Consider the following 27,510-nt stretch of genomic DNA (forward strand, 5'->3'; position numbering starts at 1 on the left):
GAGCACTTTTTTTTTTCTTTGTATTATGACTCTAATGGCCAGAAGATGGTGTGATTGTACATTAAGAAAAGTAATGGCTCAGATGTGAGATTCTAAACCATGGCTGTGTTACTTTTATTTCTGTTGCTTCCACATCTCCTGGGGAAACAAATGAGTGCTTCAGGACAGCTACTGGATCAACCCTTCATTGACTAATTACTGCCTGGTCACCTGACTCTGAAATAAAAAGGCCGTAGTGTTTGATCCAGGCTGTGGGTAAGGTGTAAATGGATGTCATGCAAAACACCACAAGGTTTCACAGCGTCATACAACTATGTTTAATAAGAGTTGCTTATTGGTACAGAAAAGAAAAATGAAGGTGGGAACTGCAGCTTCTGACGCAGTGGTAAGTATTAGTAGCTTTGGGCTCCATGTTTTCAGACGAGTTCTACTGCAAAAAAAAATAGTTCAACAATCTCAAAAGCTTTAAGATAGAAACAGTTAAAAAAAATGAAAACACATCTAAATAAAGTACCTTTATAAAAGTAGTGGGATGTTTGTGACAAACAGTAGCAACTTCATCTAGTTTGAAACCACATGACGAGATCTACAGTGTTTACCTACCCAGAGGATGAAGAATACACCACACGCCACCCAGGTCTAGTTACAGGAAATACATCAACCAACAGAGGAGAATATATCAAATGGTTTCTATCATCCCAGTGAGAGAGCGTAGGGATTAGTGGGATAAGCAGTGAGGTGGCAGGACTCAAACAGGTCGAGCTGGACACACGAAGACCCTTAAAGGTCACAAACATTTCAATAAGGCGCCTTGAGCGGAAATATATTTTTTCCATCATCTTCATGGGAGTGAAACGTGAAGACTGACCCCACCCTATGGGACTGAAGCTTTAGAGATAAAGTATTAGCTTAGTTTCAAAATGAAAACGCAGGCGCTCCGTCTGGTTCCATTTAGCACCAAACAAAAACAGGTTCATTCCTTTGGGTTTACATGAACTGTAGGTTGAGTGGAGTCAATGTGCTCGTCTAGGGCTCGACTGCATGTGTATTTGGCCAAATGTCAAACTGCTGCCAGAAGATCAAAAGGGAAAATATACGATTTAACACACACACAAAAAAAGGTAAAGGAGGTCATGACCATCGTACATGCTCTGCTCAGACTCTTCAAATCCATTCATGCTCACTCTGCATCTTCTTTTAGTAGATGGTAATGAATATTTTACACAGGAGGAAGTTATTGGAGAGTCAGTTGCAGAAGTAGTAGTAGAAGCAGCATAAGTAGAGTAAATGATCAGAGTTGTTGTCCGTCCTCCATAATTACATCACAACATACTGCATTATGCTCCATTCGGCCATTTTTATTTTATTGCCTATTCATTTGTTTACATTGCGAATCACTTAAACATCATCAACCACCGATCTGTTGCCTGTGAGTAGTTTTTTTTTTCACCGTACATCATTTTCACACTAAGGTAAGCAACATCATTGAGTTTACACATAAAGCAGAGCAATTCAAAAATTGAGACACTTGTAACATTATTACAAAGTTTGTTTTTTTCAGCTTCAAAAAAAAAGGAAAAGTGAAATAATAAAAAATAAAATAAACTTTTAAATGAATTAGCATCAAAAAATTAATTTATTTTAAGTAAAAAATACAAAATAATATTAATGACATTGACCAGATATGAAAGTCTCTCCCAGAAATAAGTATTAATGGTTGAGAAACAAGTCTGTAAAGAAAAAAAAAACATGAAATAAAAATGAAAATATGTAAATACATTTAAATTCTTTTCTTTTTAGCAAAACTTTCTAAAAATAATGAAAATTTCTCAGTACAAAGGCTACATTACTACTGGAAGGTACTAGCAGGTAGAGTAGGTAAATACACAGTAGAAAATGATTTTAGTGAATCACAATGCTTGCAATGAAAATAATTCTGCAATAAAGATTTATGCCTCTTTTTTCTCGTTTTCTTCTTTTCTACAAACAGTACAAACAGTATTGCACATTACAACAAAGAATCAAGGTTCTTAGCCTTAAAAAATGGGACTAATTCAAGTCTTGCGTGAATAGAAGGCCACCAGTCAATTGATGCACCTTGGGGGCTTTCGATCAAGTTACAGGTGAAAACACTTGTGTAGCTTCGTGTTAAAAAGAACATTCTCGCCTCGCGGCCTCCTGCTGCTCAGCGACTCTCGCAGGTCTCGTGTTTTAGTTTCCTACCGACGACGTCAGGCTAACAAACCAGCATCACCCTCCTTTTTTTAACATTTTTTTTTACAAAACGAAAAAGGAGCACATACTTTTAGGAAACATAAAAAACTTCTCTTAAAAAAAATAATAAACAGAAGAACGCTTTCACAACTCTGGTCAGCATAGTACACGCCTGATTATAAATATACAAAAACGTGGGAAACATCAGCTTTCTCTCCCAGAGCTCTTCTCTGATGGTTCGACTAATTTGACCAGTGGGACACTCGCAACCTCCACTGTAATAAAGTAGACTGTACTCTCACTAACTACATCATTATATTAGTTATAAAGCTCTAACTCCTTCAGTTGTTGTCATTTTCAAAAAAATAAATTCTTAAAATAAAAGTAAATGAGAAAAATAAAAAAAATCAACCCTCTGTTAAATCAGTCTCTTGAAGAATTAAATTAATATATATATTTTTCATCTGAATAAACTCACTTAGAAAATATCAGTTTCTCTCCTAATACATTTTCAAAATTGAGGTATTGCAAAAGATCTTGTCAGTCAGAAAGCACACTTAGTCGCCTGTTTTTTGTCTTTCAACAAAAAGAACTGCTGACTGTCGAAAAACTGTTCAGATACAAAGAGTAGTGCATAACAAACATCGATCATAGAGAAGGAACGAACATAGAAAACCAGTCTGGGCGGGGAAAGAAAGGTCACAAAAACACCCAGTGTTCACTTTCATAGGGATCAGTATTATTACTCATGATTAGCCTCTTATTTAAATGTTGTATTTTTAGTTTCATCAGTAAATATTAAAAACAAAAAAAAAATCTGCTTAGGTTGGATTAGACTTTCGACACAGGCCCTTTACTCTGAAGCAAAATAACAGTTTGTGACTAAAACAAGGAGAGATAGATAGATAGAGAGAGAGAGAGAGAGAGAGAGAGAGATAGATAGATAGATAGATAGAGAGAGAGATAGAGAGATAGATAGAGAGAGAGAGAGAGAGATAGATAGATAGATAGAGAGAGAGATAGAGAGATAGATAGAGAGAGAGAGAGAGAGAGAGAGAGAGAGAGCTGCAATGATGTAGGAAACCGTCCGGATTGTCCACAAAACTGCTAAAACCAGTGTAACTTGGCCCCCGTGCCTCTCGGACCGACCGGAGCAGTGTCTGCATTGCATTCATAACTGGCGTACACCCCCCCCCCCCCCCCTCCGCACCCCCCCCCCCCCAGTCCTGATTGACTGCGCCATAACCTTTGAATAGAACAAAAATATATTTATATCCACTATGTTTTAGCAGGTCCATTACTTCAAGCTTTGCAGGAGAAATAAAAAACAATCTGGATAAATACGGTAATGCCTCTTCCCCCATAACCCCCCCATCCCACCCCCCACCCCAGCTGTGTAGTCAGAGCTCCAGTCTGCAGTAGCTTCAATGCTTCCACTAACTGCCCTCTTTTCTTAGCCTGCGCCGTCTGCACTGTCTGCAGCCGGCGGCCGCTCGCTCCGTGTCTCGGTGGCCTGGCGAAAGTCAAACACGTCAGCTCTTTGGTTGCGTTCTGCGTCGTCAGTGTGCGTTTTTATCTACGGGGGGGGACGTGATTTATCAAAAGAACCAAAAAAAAAAACACACCTCAGCCAAGTTTAAGCTCACGTGGCGGCGGCTCCTCTTCAGGTCAGACTGCGTTCATAGGCCTGTGTGTGTGTGTGTGTGTGTGTGTGTGTGTGTGTGTGTGTGTGTGTGTGTGTGTGTGTGTGTGTGTGAGGCTTCCGCGTGTACTGGTGCAAGTGTGTGTACAAGAGAACATATATACATGTGCATACACTAGTTATGAAGGTTCACAGGACTTCTATGTCGGACATTAACGACAGTTAAAGCGAATCACAGTTCTAGGCATACTCAGGCCTGACTACATATGGTAGAAAAAATTGCACAATTATATCAACAATCACTGCAAAAAAAGTACTTCACCTATCATAGACAGTTTTGAATGGTACTCCTACATTTAATCTGACTATTTAGGTCTCCCCCCCCCCCCAGCAGCCCCTCCCCCCGTTTCTGTCCAGTATGAGCTGAACGTACGTCTCTAGTGTGTTGTGTGCAAACATGGGCTGAGTCGAATAGTAGACATGATACTGGTAAAGTGTATTGCATGCATCAACCTGATTGAAATAAACATGCAGTTGGGGGCAACCCACCCCGACCCCCCCTCCCTACGAAGGTGCCCCCCGCCCCCGCGGCGGCGACGGCTCGCTGCTTCTCTGCACCGTTTCTCACTCCAGCCTGAATAAAGTACTTATGGTATCTGTTTATACCATGGATTTAGCAGCAAAGCTATTGCAGCATTACATTTACATAACACTAAAAAATAATGTTATTATAAAAATAAAGACCTAGAAATCGAAAGCAAACTAATCTGATGGCGCGTGTGAGGTATTAACATTTTCATAGTCAGGATTCTAGAGCAAATATAGCCGTGTTGTTTTTCCTCTGGGCGGCACCAGCCCACGCTGCGCAGTTGCTACATTTTACGCCACCTATGCATTAATTTCATTTGCCTTTGGTAATGATTTTTTTTTTCATTAGGGGCAATAGAACTACAGTTTCTGAAAATAAGTGCATGCTCCTTTTACATAAAATTTAAATTGTCTATATTATCTGTATAGATAGGTAGAAAACAAAATATATAGCCTTTGTATTTGTATGGTCCCACCTCCTGTCCAATAGGATGAGCCACACCGCCCAGTCAGCAGAACTGGGGGGGGGGGGCGACAGCAGCCAGGTGTCTAACACACCGTCCTGCCTCTAGTGAGTGTTTAGTGAGACTTTGTTCCAAGGTGCAAATTCTAAGCTGACGCCCGTTGGCCAGTCGCCCCTCCATCAGCGCTTCCTCAGAGGGACACTACGCGATGAGTCCAGAGGCGCGTGGTGTGAAGCATGTCCCGCGTGTGTGGTGGGATCCTTTTTTTTTTCTCCTTCAGGAGGTGTTGTGTGTGTGTTGGGGGGGGGGGCAGGGCGGCGTGGGGCTGTGGGGGTGGGGGGTTCTGCCAGCACTGTCCCAGTGGGGGCTGTGGGGGGGTGCGGGAGGTCTCGGTGGGGTCGGGGTCTGGGCTCATCGGAGCGGGACCGGGACCGGGACCGGGCCGCCGCCGCCTCAGCTCCAGCGGAAGGAGACGTGTCGGGGGCGGTCGCCGCCCTCCTTCACCAGCGGCTTGTGGAACTCTCGGCCGGCCCGTGAGTGGATGCTGGCCCAGCAGTACTCGCAGTAGTACTGCAGGCAGGTGACGTTGGCACAGAAGAAGGGGGCGAACTTGCCCCCACAGCGAGCGCCCTGGCACTCGTCGCACATCTGGTCGTCCAGGACGTACGGCTTCACCTCCACCTGCGAAGGACGAGCGGCAGAATTCAACCAAGAGCAATCAGAACATGCGGTATCAACATCATGCCGTTTATTCTGTTGATGGTGACATTACTGTAGATCATCAGCTACAATAGCAGCTGTGTGGGCTCCTTCAGACTCCATGCAGAACAATCTGGGTGCAGTTCTCTAGACTAAATCAGGGCTAGGTTGAGTCAGGTGCCGTCCTGTCCACCGGCGAAATGAGCCGGACCGCCGAGAGACGAGAGCCCGGTCACCATGACAACGCCTCAGCGCATGAGCAGGCAGGGGTGAACGCTAACCTTATTATAGCGTGGCCGCGAAATGAAAGGTTATCGACTCCTTGAACAGTAGGAGGAAGAAAGAAAAAAAAGAACAATCCACGGCTTCGGCAACAAGAGGAGGCCGGACCTGGCGGCGCGACACGAGCTCAGCGGACGGGAGGACGACCCGAGGTAATGAGCTTTCATTGGCTGCCATTCACAGCCAGTTACAGTTAATGGGACTGTGGCTGCTGGGAGAAATGAGAAAAGTGCAACGAGCCAAAGAAGTTATTGGGATCTGCAGCAAATATAGTATATTGTTTAAAACTCACCACATGAAAGGATTCAAATGAATATATTTGTTTCCCATCTTAAACCCCCACCCCTTCGAGCAGAGGTGGCGGCTGAGGCTCCGCCTTACAGAGGCTCGACTCCCTGGCTGACGACCAGTCTCTTTTGGTCGTGATCTGTTCCGCCGCGCCTGAAATAGCCGGACTTCGGCGCGGCCTGGATGTGCACGTATAGGGACCCGCTATAATTAAAGCAGCCCTGTGCGTCTGCAGCTTCAAACATCTGTCGCGACTCCGGCAGCCAGGGGCCACCGTGATTACACGGCCGGGCCCAGCCTTGGGGTTATTGCAGGCTGTGCTGTTGGCTGGAAACGCGGCTGGAAGCTATAATGAGCGCTGTGATGCACGAGAGAGAGAGAGAGAGAGAGAGAAAGAGCGCGAGAGAGACAGAGAGAGAGAGACAGACAGACAGAGAGAGACAGAGAGAGAGAGACAGAAAGAGAGAGAAAGAGAGAGAGAGAGCGAGCGAGAGATAGAGGGAGAAAGAGACAGAGAGAAAGAGGGGGAGAGAGAGACAGAGAGACAGAGAGAGAGAGAAACAGACAGACAGAGAGAGAGAGAGACAGACAGAGGGAGAGAGAGAGAGAGAGAGAGACAGACATACAGAGGGAGAGAGACAGAGAGACAGAGAGAGCGAGGGAGAGAGCGAGAGAGAGATAGAGGGAGAAAGAGACAAACACAGACAGACAGACAAAGAGAGAGAGGGGGAAGGACTGTGTCTGAGACGCTGTCCTCCAGTGAACGGCTGTTGGACCCGTGCATGAACTCGCTCACCCTCTTGTCTATGTCGTTGTGCTGCAGCTGAACGAAGCGAGCGCTGATGGCGGCGATGTAGCTCTGCTGGTTGGAGAAGGCCACGCGGCCGGCTCCCTTCGGGTATTTGAGCTCCGGGTCGGTGTCGATGCCGGCGTAGCAGACGCCTCCGTACAGACGGTCCATGATCATCGCCAGCTCCACTTGAGGAAAGAGAGGAGACCGTTAGAGCCGCAGTCTCTCGCTGTTGGTCTCAGACCCCCTAGAAAAGCAGACGAGCCCTTGGCCTAGCTCTAGAAACCCAAGCAGAACCAGGCAGAACCCTCACTCCAGCCTCCGGTGCCGGTGTATAGACCGTGGAGGCTTCTGGGTCGGTTACCTGCACGCAGAGGCCGCGGGACTCCTCCCACAAAGATGGTCTTACGCGGGTCCAGAGGCTGAGAGCCGTCCATGACGAAGTCACTGTCGCTCAGGTTCCAGGGTCGGATCTGGACCTGCGCCACGAAGACACGAAGAAAAATCTGCTCTGCATATGCTCCTTCACCCTTTCTGTTAACTGGTCCCAACATAAAGCTCAGTTTACCGGTTTGTCTTTGATGGTGGGACTGGACACGCACAAGTAGAGCTTGCCATCCTCCTCAATGCAGGCGTCAATCAAGGCCTGGACAGACGTCTCCTCCTGGAAGAGCAGGAAGGCGTAGCCTGAGAGCATAAGGGAGGAATCAAAGGAGGAAAAAGGCTTTTAATAGTCGCAACCTTGTGACCGTGTTCTTCCTCAAGTCACAATCCCATGACCCAATATTTCTTTTTTAAATAAAATTCAGCTTCGGACTCCTTCATCTCCACCCAGCCCGTCCTCATTTTCCTCATTTTCCTCTCCTGCCCCCGTAAGCGCAGAGCCCCCCTCCTCAAGGAGCTATGCAAAATTCATGAGCGGCGCATCCTCCGAGAGGCGGCTCAGGTGGAGCGTGGCCACGTCGCTGCACAGCTGCGAGAGAGGCACTCGCACACTCACTCGTTGTACTGTTGAATCATTCAGCGGCGAGAGCGGAGGTCGTCCAAGGTCGCAGCCATTAAGCCGGTTTCGCGAGGGGACGGACGCAGGACCGACTCGAACTCAAAGCCCGGGGAGCGACGGGGACCTGTGTGTGAACGTGAGGCGTGTCCGTGTCGTCAGGCGCTCAACGCACAACAAAAGCAGTGCCCGTCGGCTCAAGTCTCAGCATTAATAGATGTGCAAACATTTGCAGTTGGTGGGACTTTGGCTGCGGAGGTGAAGAAACTGGAAAAGGAGCCGACCTTTCAGCGGCCTTCCGTTGCCGACAGCTGTTACCATAATAATGACATCATGCTGATGACGTCCCCTGTGACCTATTAAAAGGGGTTAGGACATTTAAAGAAGGGTGTGTGTCCTCAGCAGCACTGAAACAGTGAAGGCTGTTCATTTTGTTATTATTATTAATATTATGAGCCCTGTAAGTGGCTAATAACCTCCACAGGCCTATGATGTTTTTCTGTATTAACACTAATTGCAATCTGTTGCTTTGAGTGAACGACTATTCCCCCGTCTGCCTGTAATCGGTCGACACACAACAGTTTGGACTCTTCCCAACAAATACATAATTAGACTTGGCGTGAAGAGGACTTTTGTGCATCATCGTCTTTTTTTTTTTTGCGTGCGTCCATGTCACACAACCCTTTTCCACGTTGCCCAGTTACATAAAGAGGCCTCGTCACTGGGAAAATCGTGCGGTTTAGCACTGATGCCCCCCCCCCCTTCGGAGAAGCTAACGTCAGTCAGCGTTAGCCAGCGGCACATAGAGTCTGAAGGAGAGGAACAACGTGTTCCATGACCCGGGGCAGGAGAGGCAGACCGAGCGGGAGGGAAAATGGAGGGAGAGGGAGGCAGGTCGGAAGGAAAGGAGAGGACGAGAGAAAGACCCTGAGACCGGTGGAGAGCTGCACCGCTGGTGCAGGAGGACTGGAAAGAGGGAGACGCTGGTTTTCCGTGTGCCACACAATCTCAGGCTGCGAGGACTGTAACAGCTTTGTTCACTTGGATTACATCACACAAAGATGCAGTGACGAGGTTGGACTTCTGGATAACTAGGTTTAATGGAAAACCACATTCATTCAGACAGTCGTTAGGTTATCATCAGGTTACAGTGCACCCGAGGCCACGTCGACCCCCCGACGCCCAGTCTGAACTGGGCCGGTTGCAGCCTTACGCAGTGCAGGGGCTCACGCCCACATCTGCAGTGGCTCGTGCCTGAGATTTCTAGGGCTTCGCTGCCGAGCTCCCATGAAGGAAGGGAGGAAGTGCACCTGCAGTTCTCCCCCAGCCCTGAAGAGCGGCGTTCACAGAGCGGCAGGCTGCACCCGCGGACCAACGACCCCACGAAGGTCAACAGCGGCCTGACCTCAGCTCACCGGCCCCGAACGCCTGTCAAACTGCTGCCTGAATCGTATCAGAGCTTAGATTCATCACAACATACACAGAAGACATGTATTCATGTAATAATTGGACAATAAAGAAAAATGCCTTGGTGTTTCTGCCCGTCTGCCAGACTCTGCTGGTGGTGGATTTAAATTCACTTCACAATTCAGCAGTTTCACCCGTCTCATCTAACTGGTGGAGGGAAAGCAAATAGGCTGTGGAGTGAAAGTATTGGGTTGGTACTTGGGTCAGCGGATCCTTCACTGCTTGGAATTGATACCACTAGAATGAATCCCTAAGTAGTATAAACGCCATATTATGCTCCCATTCTCTCCATTACCTCACTGACTGTGCTAAAACTATGGCTGACCAGGCTTGATGCGACTCTGGCTGAAGCACCGGGGCCATGATGCTGACTCAGCAAATCACAGGCGTCAGACCTGCCCGACACAATGTCAGGAGACAGGCCTGTTTCAATGACATGTGGTTAAACACTGCTGTGAGTTAGGAAGCAAACTTTAGCTGCAAACGCCAACACTTCATCCTGAAAGTGAAAGCGTGAATAAGGTTTTCCATTGAAGCTCACAGATGCTGCACGCATGTACCACAAGAGCAGAGGGAAGGAGGAGGAAAACCTGGACAAGCCTGTAAATCAGGCCAACTGCTCACAGCAGCGTACACAGAAATGAACTGGAGGAGAGAAGAGGGTGGAGGAGGAGGAGGAGGAAAAAGAAGAGGAAGAGGAGGAGGCCTGGCAGGAAGTCTGGAAGGACACGCAAACATCTGCTCTCTTAAAAACAAATATGGGCCCTGAGGCTGTGGAGCAAGTGGAGAGCAGCCGGTGACAGAGCAGAGAGAAGGTGAACTCAAGCATCGCTAATCATCTCAATTTGAGGAAGTCATCGACTGAAAATAAAACCCGCCCCAGGTTGGAACCATTGCGTAATGCAGCGCCATGTTAAACGGTGATTGCGGCACAGGCGCTCGGCCGCGCGGCTGTTAGGCGCTTCGTGTAGGAAGCATAAGGTCATTGAACTGGACACGAACGCGTCAGTGATGGACGGAAAAACGTCTCCCTCACTTTTCCAGGTTATTGCCTATAACTGCGGTGTGTGTGTGTGTGTGTGGGGGGGGGGGGGGGGGGGGTGGCTTGAGAGTGGCAGCAGGGGGTCACTAACACATTTCATACAAATTGTAGTGACACTGGAACCATTTAAAGCTGCATTAAGTCCCACGTTTTCTCAGAAGACGCGTGGGAGCAGAGTGAAAGAAACCTGGCGAAAACAGCACATCTGGCCCAGATTCACTAAAACATCCATAACACTCATTTTAACTATGACTTCACAGTAACATCAGCACTGAAAAAATTGCTATAACTAAGAAAATATTACCTATATATTAAATCATACATTAAAACAGTAGCATGTAGTACCAGCCATTGCTCTCGCAGCTTCCAGTGATGTTAGGCTGAGCCACAATGACTCGTTCCCAAACCAAATCACTCTCACGACCGTCCAGATGGTCCAGAAGGTGACGACTGCGTTCTACTCCATGCAGTCGACCTCAGGACGACGTTGAGACCGATGAGAGTCTCACATTCGCAAACCGGTGGTTCCGCGGAACACAAGCACATGCAGATGTGCACTTGCACTCAACCCGGGATCCACAGCACCAGCGCTTAGAAGTCTTTCACAAGGCACCTGCCAAAACACTCCTGCCTCTTAACTTGGAGACAGCGACACGAGTTTCATAGTTTTAGTTTCCCTCGGAGGTTTGGAGTCGGGGGCTTTTAAATCAGAGAGACACAAGCTCTATTCCCCCACGTTTCCTCCTCTTACATGACGGCATCCTCCAGCCGCGGCGCTGGAAGCGTATTCATTCCCCTAAAAGGATGCTGCACCCCCCCCCCCGGCTTTGGATATAAGTAGAGCCGAGCCTATTCAAAATAATCCTCCCGAGCTAAAAAAGAGCTGCTGAAAAAAAAAATGATGCGTGGGGAGAGGAAGTGGCAGAGGTTTCCTCAGGTTGCAGAGCGTTACCATCGGCCCGTGGAATGTCAGGTATTTCCAGAGCGTCTTTAACAGCTTCCTTCGCGCAGCACAAAGCAGCTCTTGGACCCAAGCAAGTGGCTGCAGGAACTGATCCGTGGTCCAACGACGACGGGAGAAAGAGGTTCGCGCTCCTCAGGCGGCGACGGGTGGCGTCTTAGACAAACAGCGCCTCGGCGAGTAACACAACCCCCCCCCCCCCCGTCGCTAGAGCGGCCGAGCGCCCGCGGTGATGTTCACGTGTGAACTGCCGTTACCTTTAGGAGGGAAGTAGGACTTGCTCTCAGCTTTGTGGGGCCAGTCCACCACCAGGTGCCCGTAGCGACGGAAGCTGTTGGTGATTTCATCTGCAGGTGAGAGGGAGACAGCGGAATGAGAGAACAGGCCCAAACGAGTGCAGAGACTCGCTCTCTAACACAGTTGGACTGTATTTGTTTCCTCTTTCCATGATCCGGCTGCAGTTGGAGCCGCTGCATTAAACAGGAGCACGGCATCTGACTCAGTGCTGCGGAAACTCATTCATTTTTCAGCCAGCTAAAGGGGAACGCATTGTGCACCAGCCCAGACACATATGAATATCATTTCATTTAACAGTAGCCTCATGAATTCTTCAAAAGTTGAACTAAACACGAGTAGCTTCAATTCATGCGTTTACGGTTATTTTACTAAATTTCAGGGTAAATAGGATACAAACTCAATACCTACGTGTCAGCTGCAGTTGTTCAGCCACAACCCACAGCAAAGGTTTTGTAAATAAGAGTAGCATTGTGCACATTTCTAAAGTTAAAGCCCCTCGAAGCTGCACTGAACACCTCGCGGAGCGTGTTAATGGCGAGGAGCCAGAAACAGATTGTACTGGGAGGCTTCCAGTAGCGCGGGTACAGTACAGTATGTTCCAGTTTGAATGCGCAGCAGGCCGGAGCACAAAGGAGGGGAAAACGAGAGAGAGAGAGAGAGAGAGAAAGAGAGAGAGCGCCGCTGTCAGATGGCGACTCTTTAATTACCTTCATCTATGTCGGGCGGCAGTCCTCCGACGAACACCTTGCGGGAGTAGCGCTCCATCCGCTCGCCGTTCTGACAGCGGGTCGGCGAGTTGAGGCCCGGGGTCAGGGAGGGGTCGCCGTGGCCGTCGTCGAGGAAACCGTCTTCAAAGGGAAAAAGACAGGAGCGACCTGGGAGGCGAGGAGGAGAGAGAATGAGGAAATAAGGTGGAAAAAATCATGGCCTCACTTCAATTCTGTGCTATGAAATGACTGTGTGCTCTTACTCAACACATCATTCCAACGCTTATTTTGTAAGAATTCCAAAAAAACTCAACATGTCAGCATGTGCATCAGACAGGGTCAAACATTATCAATACAGGCAGTGATGATATCCTAATTTAGAATGTTGTGTTAAGGGACACATGGGAACAGAGCCGTTGCTGCGGTAACGAGCGTGGCCCCGTCGGACCCACGTTTGTCTCTTATGGTCGGGAGGTTTAAGAGATGTGGTACGCAAACGTCTGCGTGCTAAATCACACAGACCCTCATGAGCATCTTGAATCAAAACCTGGTTCCATTACGCATTTACTGCGCTTTTCAGGAGCCTTTCGAGTGGCACAGAGCAGCTTGTGTCCCGGCTGCAGACAAACAGAATGAGTTTAGAAATGCATGAAATCAGGGAGGAGCCAGATTGGAAGCCATCCAGATGATGAAGCCCATCTCAGTCAGCATATTCATCCTCAGTCACGATTGATTTTAGAAGAACACAATCCAAACATGCGTCGTGTCTGAGATGTGCTTCTGACTTAATAATTAATAAACACGATTCCTCTCATAGCCAGCACTGATCATGGGGAGCTTTATAATTTTGTGTTGGCTCCTAATTAATGTTTTGATTTTAAAAGACTGACTCAGAATAGACAGATGGAAAATTAGTAGAGATTCGTTTCCCCTTTCACCATCAAGCAAAACAAGATTCACATGGACAGATTTGGTGGAGCCTCAGCTCGTTCTGATTAAATGCACAACATGGAAAAAGAGAGCATGTCAAAATTAATACGATTACATTCAACCACAGCACAGATGAATAGCAGAGAGCAACACCACACGGAGACCCCCCCTCAGCCTTGGAGAGACATGGCCGACATGTCAAGCAGAACCCCGGAGAAAATGCTACACGTTACCTCGTCGGCGGCCATAGCTCCGGGCTGCTTGTCAGCACAGCGGGGGGGTGGGAGACAAGGAAGACAGAGGGTCGGGGCAGGAACAAGGGTGGGGAAGAGAGACAGACACATGGGTTTTGTGGAACCAAAAGGAAAGTCTCGACAGTAACACTAGAGATGGCCACACCTAGACCTCAGCACCGGGGAGACGGTGGCAGCCTGGCGCTGGCCCACAGTCAAACCTGCCGCACCTGCCCTGACAACAAGCGCATGCACATGCATTAGGGGAGGGTGCACAGGGGGAAGTAGGTGTCAACACAATGCCCCGTCGCCAGAGGTTTAATGAACCCGCAATGGCTCACATGCGTGCTAATCTCGTAGGAATAGACACAAATGAGGCCATAAAGCAGGCTGAAGGCAGAGCTGGTTAGTCATTATCATGGCCTTGGTAAAATATTAAACGTTGTTCTCAGGCCTGTTGAGTCAGGCCAGGTGTGACTGGAAACTCTTCCCACAGGATAAGGAGAGGGGACGGAGGTGGGTGACGGCCTGAGGGCTGTGGGAAGGAAGGGTTAGACGTAGAGGGGACGAAGACCAGGCTGTGACGCCAGGGTGACAAAAGAACAGCACTAATACTTAATTAGCAAGTCCTGTACCGGTTTCTGGGCTCAGGTCGTTTAGTCAGTTTAAGTATAGAACATCATTTGCAACTTCTAGCCTTTTACAGGGCTTTACAGGCTTCCTGTTTTCCAACAAGCAACAACATTTCCATTCTTAGCTCATGGGACGACAACTAAGCTTTTTCCCTGACTTCCCTGTGTGAGCCCTGAGGCTATCGGCTAATTCCATCCATTAAAAAAAAAAAGTAGTTAAGTCACCTTATTAGCTTTCTGTGTCGTTTTCTAGGTTCATAATTTTCCTTCTGTATCATGAAATAAATTCTGTAATGAGGCCATGTGACTACTCAGCAACATTCACCTGCTGATAGAAGGGTCGCCACGATGGTACGATGTGGTTTATTTTAACCTTTTTCTGCAGCATCAGCATTTTTTTTACAAAAACATCAACATGTGCTGTTAACCACAAACAAGCTCAATTTTAATCCTGCTGTGCCACGAGTGAAAGTCAAACGCAGCTTATAACAATGCGAATTCCACCAAACAGCAGGGGATGGAACAGCGCTAAACGGGTCCCTCTGCTCCTCTGAACTGATCATTTACCAAAGCAGCCTCGTCACCTCGAAAACCAATAAGACCCCCGTCGCGTGACTCGGCCTGCCCGCTTCTCCTGGAGAGTACATTGTCTCTGAGCCTCTTCTTCTTCGCTACAGTTTCATTAAAAGGACCTGGCTTTTGAATCCAAAAAACCTGGGCAGCCTCTTTGCAGCTTTGCCCTTTTGCCATCCAGGCACGGCCAAAACAAAGTCACCTAGCAACGAGGCCAAAATGAAGAAATCCTGGTGCTGGGAAACTGTCAAATGCCTTAATGAGAGCGAGACAACCCACAAGGGTGCGGAGGAAACAGGGAAGTGTGTGATAACTGAGAGAGAGGGGGAGAATGTTTGAAAGTAAACTGGGTGATTCCTTTGGGAATGATGAGTCTAATGTGAGCCCCTCTGTTTAGCTTTAAAGTTCCAGAGACCTCAACCAAAAAGTAAAAGGACCCATTCCTTGTACTCTCCAGCCTTTCTTCTTCCACTCAGCTTTGGATTCTAACACCATCCGGAGAAAGAGAAGCCCTTCCAGGCTCTCTCGCGGAGCCTCAAAGCTAATGGGAAGAAATGAAGGAGAAGCGCTTTAAACTTGGATCCAAAGCTTTCCTGTCTGCGCACATCACAGGCGACGGCGTAATGTGCCAGTTCTGACAGACTTGGAAGATCTGGGCAGATCCGTGCTCGCCTGAAAGTCATCCCACCACACAACACTTTAACATCAATCCGAGAGGCGCCCTCCGAGGACACGGATGATGAAAAGAACAAAATGAAGAAAGAAGCAGCATTGTTGTCAAGATGTGACGGTGTGAAAACTCCTTGGCTGAGTTTTTTTCCCCCTTTAGCAAAGAATCTTCCGCCTTTATCCGTTTCTATACCTTATAGGGGAAATGAGAGGGAAAGAGCTGGTTTGATCATGAGTCAGTCCAGAAAGACTTCAGAACCTTCTGAGGTTTGGACAAAACGAGGAGAAGACTTATTTCTCCTCACAGACGCTAAAGTAAATCACATCCCTGGCTCTCGGCTGAATGAGATGTGAACTCTGGCTCATCTATGGGTCACTATTGATCACGTGACGCTCGGTGGAGAGAATCTAGTCTTACACGTGGGGGGTATTTTTGGACAGGCTGTCCACTGGTCGAGCGTGTTTCCCCCCACAGTGCTATGAGGACTGCCCTAAGTTTATGGTGTCAGGGAATCTGAGCCTCAGTACAGGGCAGGCAGGCAGGTGTTCCCAGAGTGGACCAACAAGGGCCCCTGTAGTTAGGATGCATGGTTTTAAGGAGACGTAACACAAAATACTTCCCACGCTCCACACGGGACGAGAGGCCGAAACCACTAGTGATGGTCCATCAGTCAAATGTGACTTACTATTCAATGGCATTATGTGGTCGGCTCCAGGGTGATGGAAGTTGATGCCCATACGTCCTGCAAAAAGAAAAAACAAAACATTTATTACAAATGAGGGAAAAACATGGAGCTTGCTGATAAAAGCCAACTTGTTGACAGGTGGTTTGAGTCTTCTATAGTCAGGAATGGGGAAAAAAAAAAACACTAGTCATGATGGAATGATTGACCTGGAGTGAATAAACAATTTACCCAACGCAACGAAAAGCAAAACAGAAGGACGCAGAAGAAGAAAAAAAACAAACAAGGCCTCGAATGCGCAACGGCTGGGGATTTGACACACGTGAGATGTGAGAACGCTGCCCTGGTCTGGGATGTCGAAACAGAAATGGCCGCATTCCAGGCTGCCTCCGTCTCCCCCGTCTACTCATTCAAGCCACCGCGAGAACATTACAATTAAGCCGTGGCAGGAATAAGACACCTGGGATTAAAGATCTGAGTCGTCGTCTGCGTAGCCGTCTGCGTAGCCGTCTGCGTAGCCGTCTAAGTCGTCGTCTAAGTCGTCGTCTAAGTCGTCGTCTAAGTCGTCGTCTAAGTCGTCGTCTAAGTCGTCGTCTGCGGCGGCCACAAAGGCGCGCCCTTCGCTCCTGAGCGCCTCAAATTAGGGTCCTGCGTCAAAATCCGCCTACGCCAACGTTTTACGCAATACGCAACAACCACAGGTTGGTTATCTGACACACAGACGGTGGAGCAACTGGTGTGTGTTCCTGGTGTAGGTGAACAAAGAACAAGGTGATGTAAGACGTTTGGAAACTCGGCCACGCTAGACAGATAGTGGGAACAGCGAGGGGTCCTTTTCCTGGATGGCAGACAAGAGTAGATAAAACCCAATAAAAAGCAGTGAGCCCGGAGACGGGGTGGGGGGAGGGCGAGGGGTGGGTTTTCCACAGATGTGGATTTCCACACGGCTCTCAGCCAGTCAGAACCCAGCGACAGCGGGGCCCCGCAGGCGAGCGGAGGGTAACAAGCCCAGACACTCACATCTCTGTCAACACACCGATACGTACAACGCATGGACACAGACAGTCACTGCTGTCACCGTCTCAGCAACCACGCCTGATTGTCAGGCTTTCTATCAAGTTCGAGGGCCCAGAGGGACAAGTTCACGGGGCGGTGTATTGATAAGTGCGTAGGCGGTCTATTTGTTAATCCAGCAGCCAAATGATGGTTTGTGCCCTAATGTCCTAATGAGAGAATGTCTTCTAGCTTTAGATGAGGCCCTGCACCTCCACGGCACGCCGGCGTCTAGAAGACATAAAACATATTCAGAACCTGAAGCTGGGATTCTGCTGACAGAAGGGGAAAAGTCACAAAAACACTGCGCATGCCTTTCCTTCTCCATTAGTCATTTTGGGTGACAGAGGGGGACAGTTGCCTTCTCGGGGGCCTTAAAATAGCCCTAAGCTGTTGCCATATGCTTCCTCTAGGGGCTGAGTGAAGGGCCTGGGGGGTCAGGAGCCTCTGCTGCTGCCGCTCTGCTGACTTTTTCCAGGCCGTAGCCATCGGGAGACACGGTCAACGCCCTGATCCAGCACCTTTCACCTATTGAGATATTTGACTGCAGTACTTTGAGGTTCTATATGGTTCTGTCTACGGGTCCATGTGTCATATACTTTTGATCAGTTCCATACTGTAGCAAACCCTTAAGCTCCTCTGACGCCTCTAGGAGTCAACGTGCCAGTTGCAAAGTGCAGAGAGGTTCACCCTGTTCATGATTCTGACTTTTCATAAATATGCGTAAAACAACCAAATGCTTTTAATAATAGAGGATTTCCAGAATCTATTTTAGCATGATGCACAACTTGGCAGTGGCCATAGCTGGTATCATGGTTTGTGAGAAGTGGACAAACAGTGATTTTAATAGACAAAACAAGCCCAGACTTGTCTTATGGCCTGGACTGGACTGGATTAGCTCAGTCACGCTTGCAGGAGTCATGAATTTTCCACCACAACAAAAATGACTGCAGCACTATGAGCGAGTAACACCAGCAAGGTACAATTTAACCTTTAAAACGGGCCACAAACGCATTATCTTATCTCTGCGCAATCACTGCTAGGTGTTTAAAGTACAGGGGGCATCCCTGAGTGGCTGAGATCATCTTGTGAGTTGTCAGCAAAGGGTCAAAAAAGTTGAGAGGTCAAGTTCAGCTCGTCAGACGAATATCGACCTCTGACCTCGGCATGAGCTGGTGTGGCCAGTTTCTGAACCCAAACAAACCTAAAGAAGACACGAGAAATGAAGGGACAGTGTGTGTGTGTGTGTGTGTGTGTGTGTGTGTGTGTGTGTGTGTGTGTGTGTGTGTTCAGAGAGTCAGAGACATCGTGGGTGGAGTGGCATTTACACACAACTTCCACAAGGACTTTGGAGACTTATTAACACTTATCTCGTCTCAAGTGATTAGTGACAGCATCTAGAGGTTGTGTGAGTGGTGTGTGAGTGGAGAAACAGTATCATGTTATTGAGTCACTTTTGTCAAAGAAAACAATGGGTGTCAGCGTGACACGATGAGTTAGGTGAGAGTACTTTGGAATGTCACAGCTGATTTACATGTCACAGACAGAGTGGATGTCAATGTACTGTGTGTGTGTTTGTGTTTTCAGACTTGTGGTAGTTTTTCCAGGCCAAGGGGAGAATGGTGTGTGTGTGTGTGTGTGTGTGTGTGTGTGTGTGTGTGTGTGTGTGTGTGTGTGTGTCTTCACACGTGAGCTCAGCTGACCCAGTTCAGGAACTACATGCCAGCTAGGGTGCGTGAAGCTCCACAGAAAGAGCCCGATTGTTCAGCTGCCCCAGTGGCCCTGTTCCCCCCACCAGGAGTCCGAGAGCTTCCAGAAAACATCAGAGGGTGGTGAAAACAAAGACTCGCGCACACACATGAACACGCAAGTACCTTTAAACTGTGACTGGTCCCTAAACAAGTTCATCAGCAACAACACATGGCCAGAGAGGACCCTGTCTGGACAGTCTGAGTGTGTTGTGGGTGGGGCTCCCTCACACGCGCTTCACAAAAAACAACCTATTCATATTCACATCACAGTGGAACCTTCTTTAAAAAGCGCACACATAAAGGGACTCATAAAAGTCTCAGAAAAACAACCACTCCAGTCACAATGGGAAGTATGTGAGCAATGTCTGTGATGGGATGGACGTGGGTGGGACCCGTTCAGCTCGGAATGCAGAACTCGGCCCAGCGACTCCATCGGCGTCAACTGGTGGTTCTCAGCCGCTGCGTAGTGTCATTATCACTGCATGCAGAGCGGCAGGAAGGCAACACCTTCACAACCACAGGATCTCCATCGCGACGGCAGAGTTGCTCTGCAGCACCTTCTACGCGGCCACAGCTGACATAAACAGGCAAGACAGACAGAGGAATGCATGTACCACCCTCCACGTCGTGATAAACAATCACCAGCGAAGCCCTGCAGGACATGACGACGCGTTTCCAGCGACTCTGAGCACAAGAAAACAGACTCTACGCAGACGAGGGCTCATTGTGCGGCCCTCTGACCAACTTTCCATTGTTATGATGAAAGGATGGAGGGGAATAAAAGCCCGACAGCACGACCCAACAGGGGCCGGGGTGGGAGACGGGCTCTGTTAGAACATACGACATTACGCAGGCAGATCCGCCTGCCTTTCACTGCCTCTGACCCGTTGCCCGCATATTCTTCATGATCTCCTTCAGTCACTCATTCTACATGTACACTCACAACATGTTTAGTCAACACAGGAGGACATCACTTGATCCCGATTGTAGTTAACAAAAGGAAACTAGCAAAAAAAAGACAAAAATGCAGTGTGCTTATGAGGCCCTGGACACAAGTGGCGACTTTCTTCTTCAGGTAAGGATAGAAATGTAAATTATTCATTCCAAAACTGAGAGTCTGGCAAATAGAGCAAAACAAAAAGCGAATGTTCCAGATGTGATATGTGCCCATGAAGCAGAAAGGAAAAATACATGAAACCAACCTAAATACTGTAAGCACAGACGTATGAATATTCCTAACCTGCAAAATGATTCCTCCATACAATATCAGCGATAGTCATTGGTGGGCCACCGGCAGGGTGTGGTTTACCTTTGTCATGGTCAGTCCTTATCATATCCATTAAGGAACTCTCCAAAGAGTGCAAGCTAAAAGCATCAAAGGGCCGATTCCGGTCCTGAAACACAGCAAAAGAGAAGAAGGGCTGGGATTAGAGTCACTGCAGTGGATCACACAGAAAACAAGGCCAAGGAAGGACACTGTAGGCTGTGATCTAAATGTAGATAGGAGTTCTTGATTATGATTTACATGGAGTCACGCCTTCACAAAGCAGACAACATACACACAGGGAAACTTTTTGAGAACACAAAAGACTTCCAGGGTGGACTCTGCAGCCAATGAAGCATCAAACGCCTCAAGGTTAAGGTGTGGTGCGAATGAGTTTACCACAGCGACATGTGTGCCGAAGGTAAAGCTTGAGAGGATGCCGGGCTGGAGCTGAAGGCTGCAGCCTGCCAGCTGTGTCCTGTGTCCGCATTGTTTGCACACTGCGGCTATTGTTGCTCGTTTGGCTGAGCATTCAAAAGTGCGACACACACACACACACACTCTCTGAACCCGACAGTGCCACACAGATAAAAATCTGCCCACTTGGTTCAAACGGTAAACATTTGAAAGTGCTGAGCTTTTAGTTTCCTTCCCCTCACCTCCTTTCTGACACACGTGGACGGGCAGGGTGACGGACGGGGGGGCGGAGAGCTCGCTGCCGTCAAATGACATAAAGAGATTAAATGTGCAGAAGTCCCAGACTGCATTGTTTACAGCAGCCAATACGTTTCCCCGAGTGCGGAATGCAGCTTCAGGTTGTCATTTCCTGACAACACTGCAGCTCATATCCCCATCAAGAAGAAATGAGGAAGAAACACACTACAAGGTCAAAGGAAAATAAATAATAAAATAAAATAAATAAAAGTTGAAATGCTTAATGGCTGCCAGAATAAGAACCAATTGGTAGTAAAATTGTGAAAAGTGAAATTGCAGTAAGAAATAATAAATTTTCATGTCTGATTCCCAAAAAGCAGGAAATAGAAAGTTTAATTGACATTATCTTTGATAAAGAGTTGAAGTGATTCAGCTTTTCTGCTAAACAGTGAAAGGGTTAATGAGCCAAATGTTCCAGAGCTAGTGTAAATATTCCCAAAGAACATGAACTATTGCCCCCTGTCCCTTGGCAATGCCACACTCTGCCATCGGTTTCAATTCCTCATCTTTAATTTGCAGCCTTTTGAAAATATATTCAAGGTTAAATCATGGTCATCTGAAAGTTAAGGTGACAGAATAGGATGCAAACTCCTGTAGGAGGAAAAACAAGGGTGGAAACAAATCAAACGAGCTAAACCACATTAGTTTCCTAATATAAACTGAGCTTGTTTCACCCATAAACCTGCTGAGGTTCCTACCGCGTTGCATCAGACGGCATGTTGGCGTGACCTGATAGCAAGTGACTGCAATCACAAAGTAGCACACAACAATCGCCGCTGCCATCGCTTCAAATCAGGGTATCTTCCGAGAAGCTCATGTGACTTCGCGTCTTAAGGCTGACACTGACACGTTAAGCTGAATTCCACACATTCCTCTGCCTCCGAGCGGCCGCCGGCAGCAGGCAAGTACAAGCACATAATAGGCGCACGCGGGATTCAAAGTTTCACCTCGCGTTTCATCTGCTGTGTGCGAGGAACACCGGGGGAGATCAGCAGAATGACAGGCAATACACCTGCCACCAGCTGCCCACACGACAGACGGTGTGGGCTCTCTGCCTTCTCCGCTCAGCTCAGCACTTCACCTCGGGGCGGGTTCGCTCCGGTAAACAGGCCGGCTGACATGTGGCACACCAACCTTGCATTCTGGTGATAACTCTTCTCCAATTATGACGGTAATTGTTTAGCGGCTGAGTGTGAGCTAGAGCTGGCACTGTGTGCCTGGGGCAAAGCAGATGATGTCACTAGGGTTAGTTTGAGCGGAGACCACAAATATTTTACCACGAGTAGATGATCAACAGAAATGTTATCTGCTTTAAAGGCGTTTAAAGACATCACTTTGAGCACAACAACTGTTTAATATGTCATAAACTCACTAATTAGATGATAATATTGTGGAAATAAATGTATCCTCCATTGTTGCCCCGCTCAAACCCTAAATATAAGATCAAACATTCAATTAGCAGATCTTCATTTGTTTAATTCCTCGCACATCATAAAAACATTATTATGTCTTTTAAATTTTACAAATTCCCTCCTGGCTCTGTCTTAAATGTGTTTTAATAAAAGGAAAATTAGTATTTAGCCATGTTAAATCTGTAAGAACATGATGCAAATTGTGAGCTAGAACTTCAGTGTTTCCGTGGTTATTTGCAGATAGATGAATGAAAAACAGTCTAAACATGTGACGTGTGGCCCCTTGACCCTGTTTACAATTGATAACTAGAGCTACAGGTTGATGGAGTTAAAAAAAAAGCAGAGATAGGGAGAGTAAGCAGAGGAAGCTAAGCAATAAAGCCCAGGGAGGGCCTGGCTGACACACACAATCATTATCTCCTCAAACGGCTGTGTGTTTCAAGCTAGGTGGAATTTCACCCTGCATCTGGCTGCATTTCACCGGCACACACAGCTCCCGCTACAGTAACTGGTGAACTGGCTTTGATCAGGTGAACAAGTGCTCCTTTTAAGGTGGTGACTTAGCTGGCCCTTTTTTAGGTCGGCTCTTTGGTCGGGCAGTATAGCTAAACATAGGGAAAACACATGACCGGCCATGTGAAAAAGTCATACAGTGCTGGGACTGTTCATCTTAGTCTACCATGTCAGACACACTATAGTGAAGGTTAAGACACAGCAGAATAGAGTCTCATTCTATATTCAGAGAATAAACTGAAACTTTACTTTCGATTATTTACTAGCTGTTGCATTTAGGTTTTAACAATTATAAACAAGCTAACTCTTCATCTATTGGCATGTTTTGTTCCATTTTACTTCGTCACGGCAGAAACATAATAATGTGTCACCACTTCTGTTGTGAACAGTGTCTTACCGAAATTCAAAACTATTTAACATTCACGTGTGTTCCGTAAAATATACATTAAAAAGAACAAAACGACCTCTGTCTTCCGGATTTGACCTGCTCTCAATCGTCAGCTCAGGTTCAAAGACCGCCCACTTCACCATCACCAGCCAATCAAATGCAAGTACTGTTGTTGCCTTCATATATATCGGAAATCTTACATAGTCCGGGAACAACATAGATTTTTGTTTATATACTGGTACAAGGCTCAACTCAAATCTAAGGTCAGTCTTTAGTATAAACTAGATTATAGATGGCTGAAATAATATCGACAATAAAGAGTGAACAGCAGCTTATGTGTATAAGTGTCTGTTTAATTTAGGAAACATTACGAGAAGCACCTGAATGCATCTCGTGTCCTTTAAACCCTCAGATTTTAAGGTGGCAGAGGAAATTCAGCCTCTCAGAGCAACAATTTCTAGCGTTGACAAAGCGTATTGGTTTTTGACAGTGTAAAAACTTGACGGCTTATGCTTAATAAATAAATCTAGCATTGTATGATTTCTTTTATTTGACATTTACAACATAATCTGCCAAAGTACACGTCACATCAGCCTGTCAAAACGCTGACCGGCAAAATGCGCTTATCGTTTGTCTGTTCGTGTACGAATCACCAGTACGTTTAAAATAAAGGAATATTACGTCGAATGACCTAAATTTGTTGAAATTAACGCCTCTGCGATGGTGGCGCAGAGCTAGTAGGAGAATAATCTTGATCTATTTGAAAAAGTGACGAGTATGTGCCATTTAATAAAATGTTTTAACTGCCCATTTCTACAACTAATTTAATACATATACGAATAACCTCTTGATACAGGAACGTGTTAAAACAAAATAATGTCAGTTTGACCTTATAATAGGATTTGTTATATGTTCATCTTTCACTATCCTGAAATAGCAGATCTATACGGAATATCACAAACATTTCGGCCTAGGCCTGTTCGATGGGAGTATGTGATTACCTGGAAAGGCAATGTGTTGTTGCTGTTGTCAGTCCTGAAGGCGCTGTCCTCCATCCAGGCCTTTTGGGCGAGGGGTCCAGGTCTTAGGAATTTCGGGGGTGCTATAACGTTGCTGCTGTAGGGTTTTTTCATTGGGGAGATCGGGTTGAGGGAAGACGGCACCCCGACGCCTACACCGACCCCGACCCCGACGCCCACAGCTCTGCGCGGGTCCCTGCCCGCCTGCAGCCCACTCCAGGGGTTGGAGGCCGTGCTCCAGGCGGCGTTCTGGTGATTATTCCAAGCCGACGAGGAGACCGAAGCAGGCGACGAGGACGACGAGCCCTTGCTGTTATTCATGACGGCCTGATAAGCGTTTCTCTGCGGGAAGGGGCCTTGGCTGGGGCTGACAGGAGACCTCCTCTGCTGGGGTTGCTGCGGCTGAGCTTGCTGTTGATGCTGCTGGGACTGTGGCGCCAGGCCGATCTGCGGGGAGAAGTTGCCCCCGAAGACCGGGTTGACGTGATGCGGGAAGTTCTGGAAAAGCATCGTCCCGTTCACTGAGGGTATTCCCTGGAAAAAGCTGTCGTCCACGGCGTTCGTGGTTCCCGTGGACCAAGTGCTCCCAAACGAGGAGGAAGGGGAGGACAGGGGTCCGCCGGTCTCCGGCGGCGGATGGTGGAAGCTCAACCCGGGCAGGATCGGCGACTCCATCGGCACTTTGTCCTTGCTACTGCTGCTGCTCAGCGCTGAAGCCGCTTGACTGCTGCCGGTCGACGGGCTGTCTGACTCCGATGAAGAAGAAGTGGGCTCCGATGACGGGGTCGGGGTGGAGGGAGGAGGATCTACTTGCGTCGGATCTTGCTGATGATGAGGCAGGGCTTTGTTTTTGTCCATCAGTAAATCATCCTGCATGGTTTGCTGAGCTGCAACGGGGGGAAACACACACGATGAGTTATTATTATAGCTGTAATTCAGGACATCGTACGCGGGGCTGGCTGGGCTGCTGTAGAATCTGATGAAGTGGGACAACTCCGAGAAGGATATGATGTTAGAAGGACCGGGCAACTGCAAAGCGAATGCGTGATCACCCATTTAGCCGAAAGGAAGAAGAGGGAAAAACACACACTTCCCGGGAATAAACCGAAATGATTCCTAAATTCCACAATTTGCAAACGGACTATACAGCCGCGGATATTCACCGGATTTCGCCACGTCTCGTTTTCCTTCCACGCAGGAACTCCGGAGCTGCAATGTGAAACTGAATCAGTGTAGCTTTTTTTTTTTTTTGCACAAGGACCTCCCCTATATTCATTTACATACGTCAGTAAATACAGCTGTCCTTCAACAAGGTTAAGACAGTTCTGGCTTGACCCAGACACCTCGACAAAATGCAACCGTTGTTTGTTTGTTTCCGAATTCAAATGACTTCCTAAAAAAAGCACTGTCGCCCTTTTAACGCAATATAATGTGACGCACCTGTACCAGTTTGTCATACCGCAAAGATCTTGTGCGTGTGATACAGCACAGATTCCGTTTTCAGTCTACGAGCCATGTTTGCGAAGCAGACCACAAATAACCAGGACACAAGTGAATTAGTCTGCCAATACACACGACCCGACAGGAATAATATTGGTAAGAATTTATTATAGCGCACAGAGATCCGCATTGACTCAGGCTGTTTCCACTGACAGGGTACAGCGTGTACTTGCAATTTAAGGCATAAACACTAACTTAAAGCTCATGCTGCCATATGACTAGAGCTCTATTCGGTGTTATCTATTCAGACTTAGAGATTAGCCCAGCATATTGAAGCTGTCATGCAAAATCATCGTTTGCATTTCAGGGACAACGCCTCGTAGAAGAACTATTAGCAGCAGTCTTTGCAATACTACCCTGGCGGTAATTTTGCATTCAGAAAGCCATAAAGCTGCTACATAATTAACGTGAAATAGCAATGAGTCCGTGTAAAGAGACCTCGGTACGCTCGAATATTGCGGGGCCGAACCGTCCGCTATCGTGTTAGCTGGCGCACAACTATGTGGCACAGTGTCAGATCACCCAAGGTTAAAATTATAGTGAATTAAAAGCCACGATAACGCTGATAAGGCTTCCGTGGACTTTGTTTGACTGCAGGAGAGCGAACATATAACCCACACCGAGGCCTGTCACTTACATGGGTGCTTTAGTCTGCACTCTCTGAAAATGACACCCCACAAGACACGCCGGACAATTTCAGCAGCATGATGGCAGCGACACAACTTGGACCCTGTGTAATCGCAATAGCCCGCATTGCACGCATCCCACTAGTTAATCCGTGTTTTCTCCTCTAGAAGAGCTGCGCTTCCAAGGTCATCAAAGCAGCACAATCAGCAGTGTACAGTGTCTCACATCACCGGCTCAATAGCACAGACACAGCCAAAACCCGGTCACTCAAATTCCTATTCATCGCGCCGATCGAGGCATCAGATACATTCCATGAAGCGGTCTTCCTTTGAAATCCCCCTTTAATCCATATGTGTCCCCCTTCACACAAGCGACAAAACAACACGCACACACAACCTGGTCACTTCTCTGCCCAACGTGAAGTGTGAATTACCTGTATCGTTCACCTTTAGACTCTGTAAATAAAGCTGTTTCTTTTTGCCCCGTCTGGGTTTAGATATGACAAACCAGCTACCCTTGTGCCGAGAGAGTCAGCAGTTGCCTCAACAGCTGATTGACTGCGGCGCATGGATGATGCCGAGGAGCCTGCAGGGAGTTGTAGTTTCTCAGCGTGCAGTAGCTGCTCGACACATATGTTTCTAGCGTTCATCCTTCATGGCTGAGTTGAAATTTTATCAACTTAAAAACTGGCACAGGCAATGAATGAAGCAACTAATATAGTAATGATCGACAGCGTATTTTTCTATCGTTTTAACACAACATGCACGTTCTACATACAAAATAAACATAAATATACTTTCTATGTCTAACTTCTGTATATTAAGGTAAGTGCTTTATATTCTATGGCATATTTAAATACTGGAATACCAAAGCAAAGGAAATGCAGATGAGATTATTATTATGAGATAGATATTTAGAGCAAAGCATCCTACCGCTGTTAGAAATGTTTTGCAGCCATATGTGCATCATCATTGTGGCTGTATCTGCTAGAAGCCGCTGTCTCTCTCTCCGGAGTGGATAAAGAAGATAATATAGCTAGTTATGGGTCATGCGAGGGAGGGATGCGTTATGAAACTACATTTCCCAAGTCATGGGAAGCGTGCCCTCC

General features: G+C 47.3%; 1 protein-coding gene across 7 annotated transcripts; it reads right to left on the reverse strand.

The window, feature by feature from the left end:
* Window positions 1-1,343: 1,343 nt before the first annotated feature.
* Window positions 1,344-27,472, reverse strand: cpeb3 (cytoplasmic polyadenylation element binding protein 3). 7 transcript variants are annotated; one of them, XM_029175932.3, is made up of 11 exons: window positions 27,335-27,472; window positions 24,258-25,162; window positions 20,206-20,359; window positions 16,165-16,221; window positions 13,605-13,628; window positions 12,442-12,609; window positions 11,695-11,784; window positions 7,536-7,654; window positions 7,332-7,446; window positions 6,974-7,155; window positions 1,344-5,589 (listed from the first exon to the last, which is right to left on the reverse strand). In XM_029175932.3, exons 1-11 carry the CDS (start codon window positions 27,372-27,374, stop codon window positions 5,362-5,364), a joined length of 2,082 nt encoding a protein of 693 aa, XP_029031765.1. In that variant the 5' UTR covers window positions 27,375-27,472; the 3' UTR covers window positions 1,344-5,361. The 7 variants fall into 7 exon arrangements, with proteins under 7 accessions (XP_029031765.1, XP_055358549.1, XP_029031767.1 ...); XM_055502574.1 differs by lacking the exon at window positions 27,335-27,472 and adding an exon at window positions 26,836-26,979; XM_029175934.3 differs by lacking the exon at window positions 27,335-27,472 and adding an exon at window positions 25,439-25,574.
* Between the last annotated feature and the right edge of the window lie 38 nt (window positions 27,473-27,510).

Source organism: Betta splendens, chromosome 15, assembly GCF_900634795.4.
Source record: "Betta splendens chromosome 15, fBetSpl5.4, whole genome shotgun sequence".
Taxonomy (NCBI): Eukaryota; Metazoa; Chordata; class Actinopteri; order Anabantiformes; family Osphronemidae; genus Betta; species Betta splendens.

Coding starts and splice junctions, on each gene's coding strand:
- cpeb3 (XM_029175927.3), bottom strand. CDS start 25,331: ATGGGTGATCACGCATTCGCTTTGCAGTTGCCCGGTCCTTCTAACATC. Junction 16,222..20,205: donor ATGGAGGAATCATTTTGCAG/GTTAGGAATATT, acceptor TTCTTTTTGCAG/GACGTATGGGCATCAACTTC. Junction 11,785..12,441: donor GCCGCCCGACATAGATGAAG/GTAATTAAAGAG, acceptor TCTCACCTGCAG/ATGAAATCACCAACAGCTTC.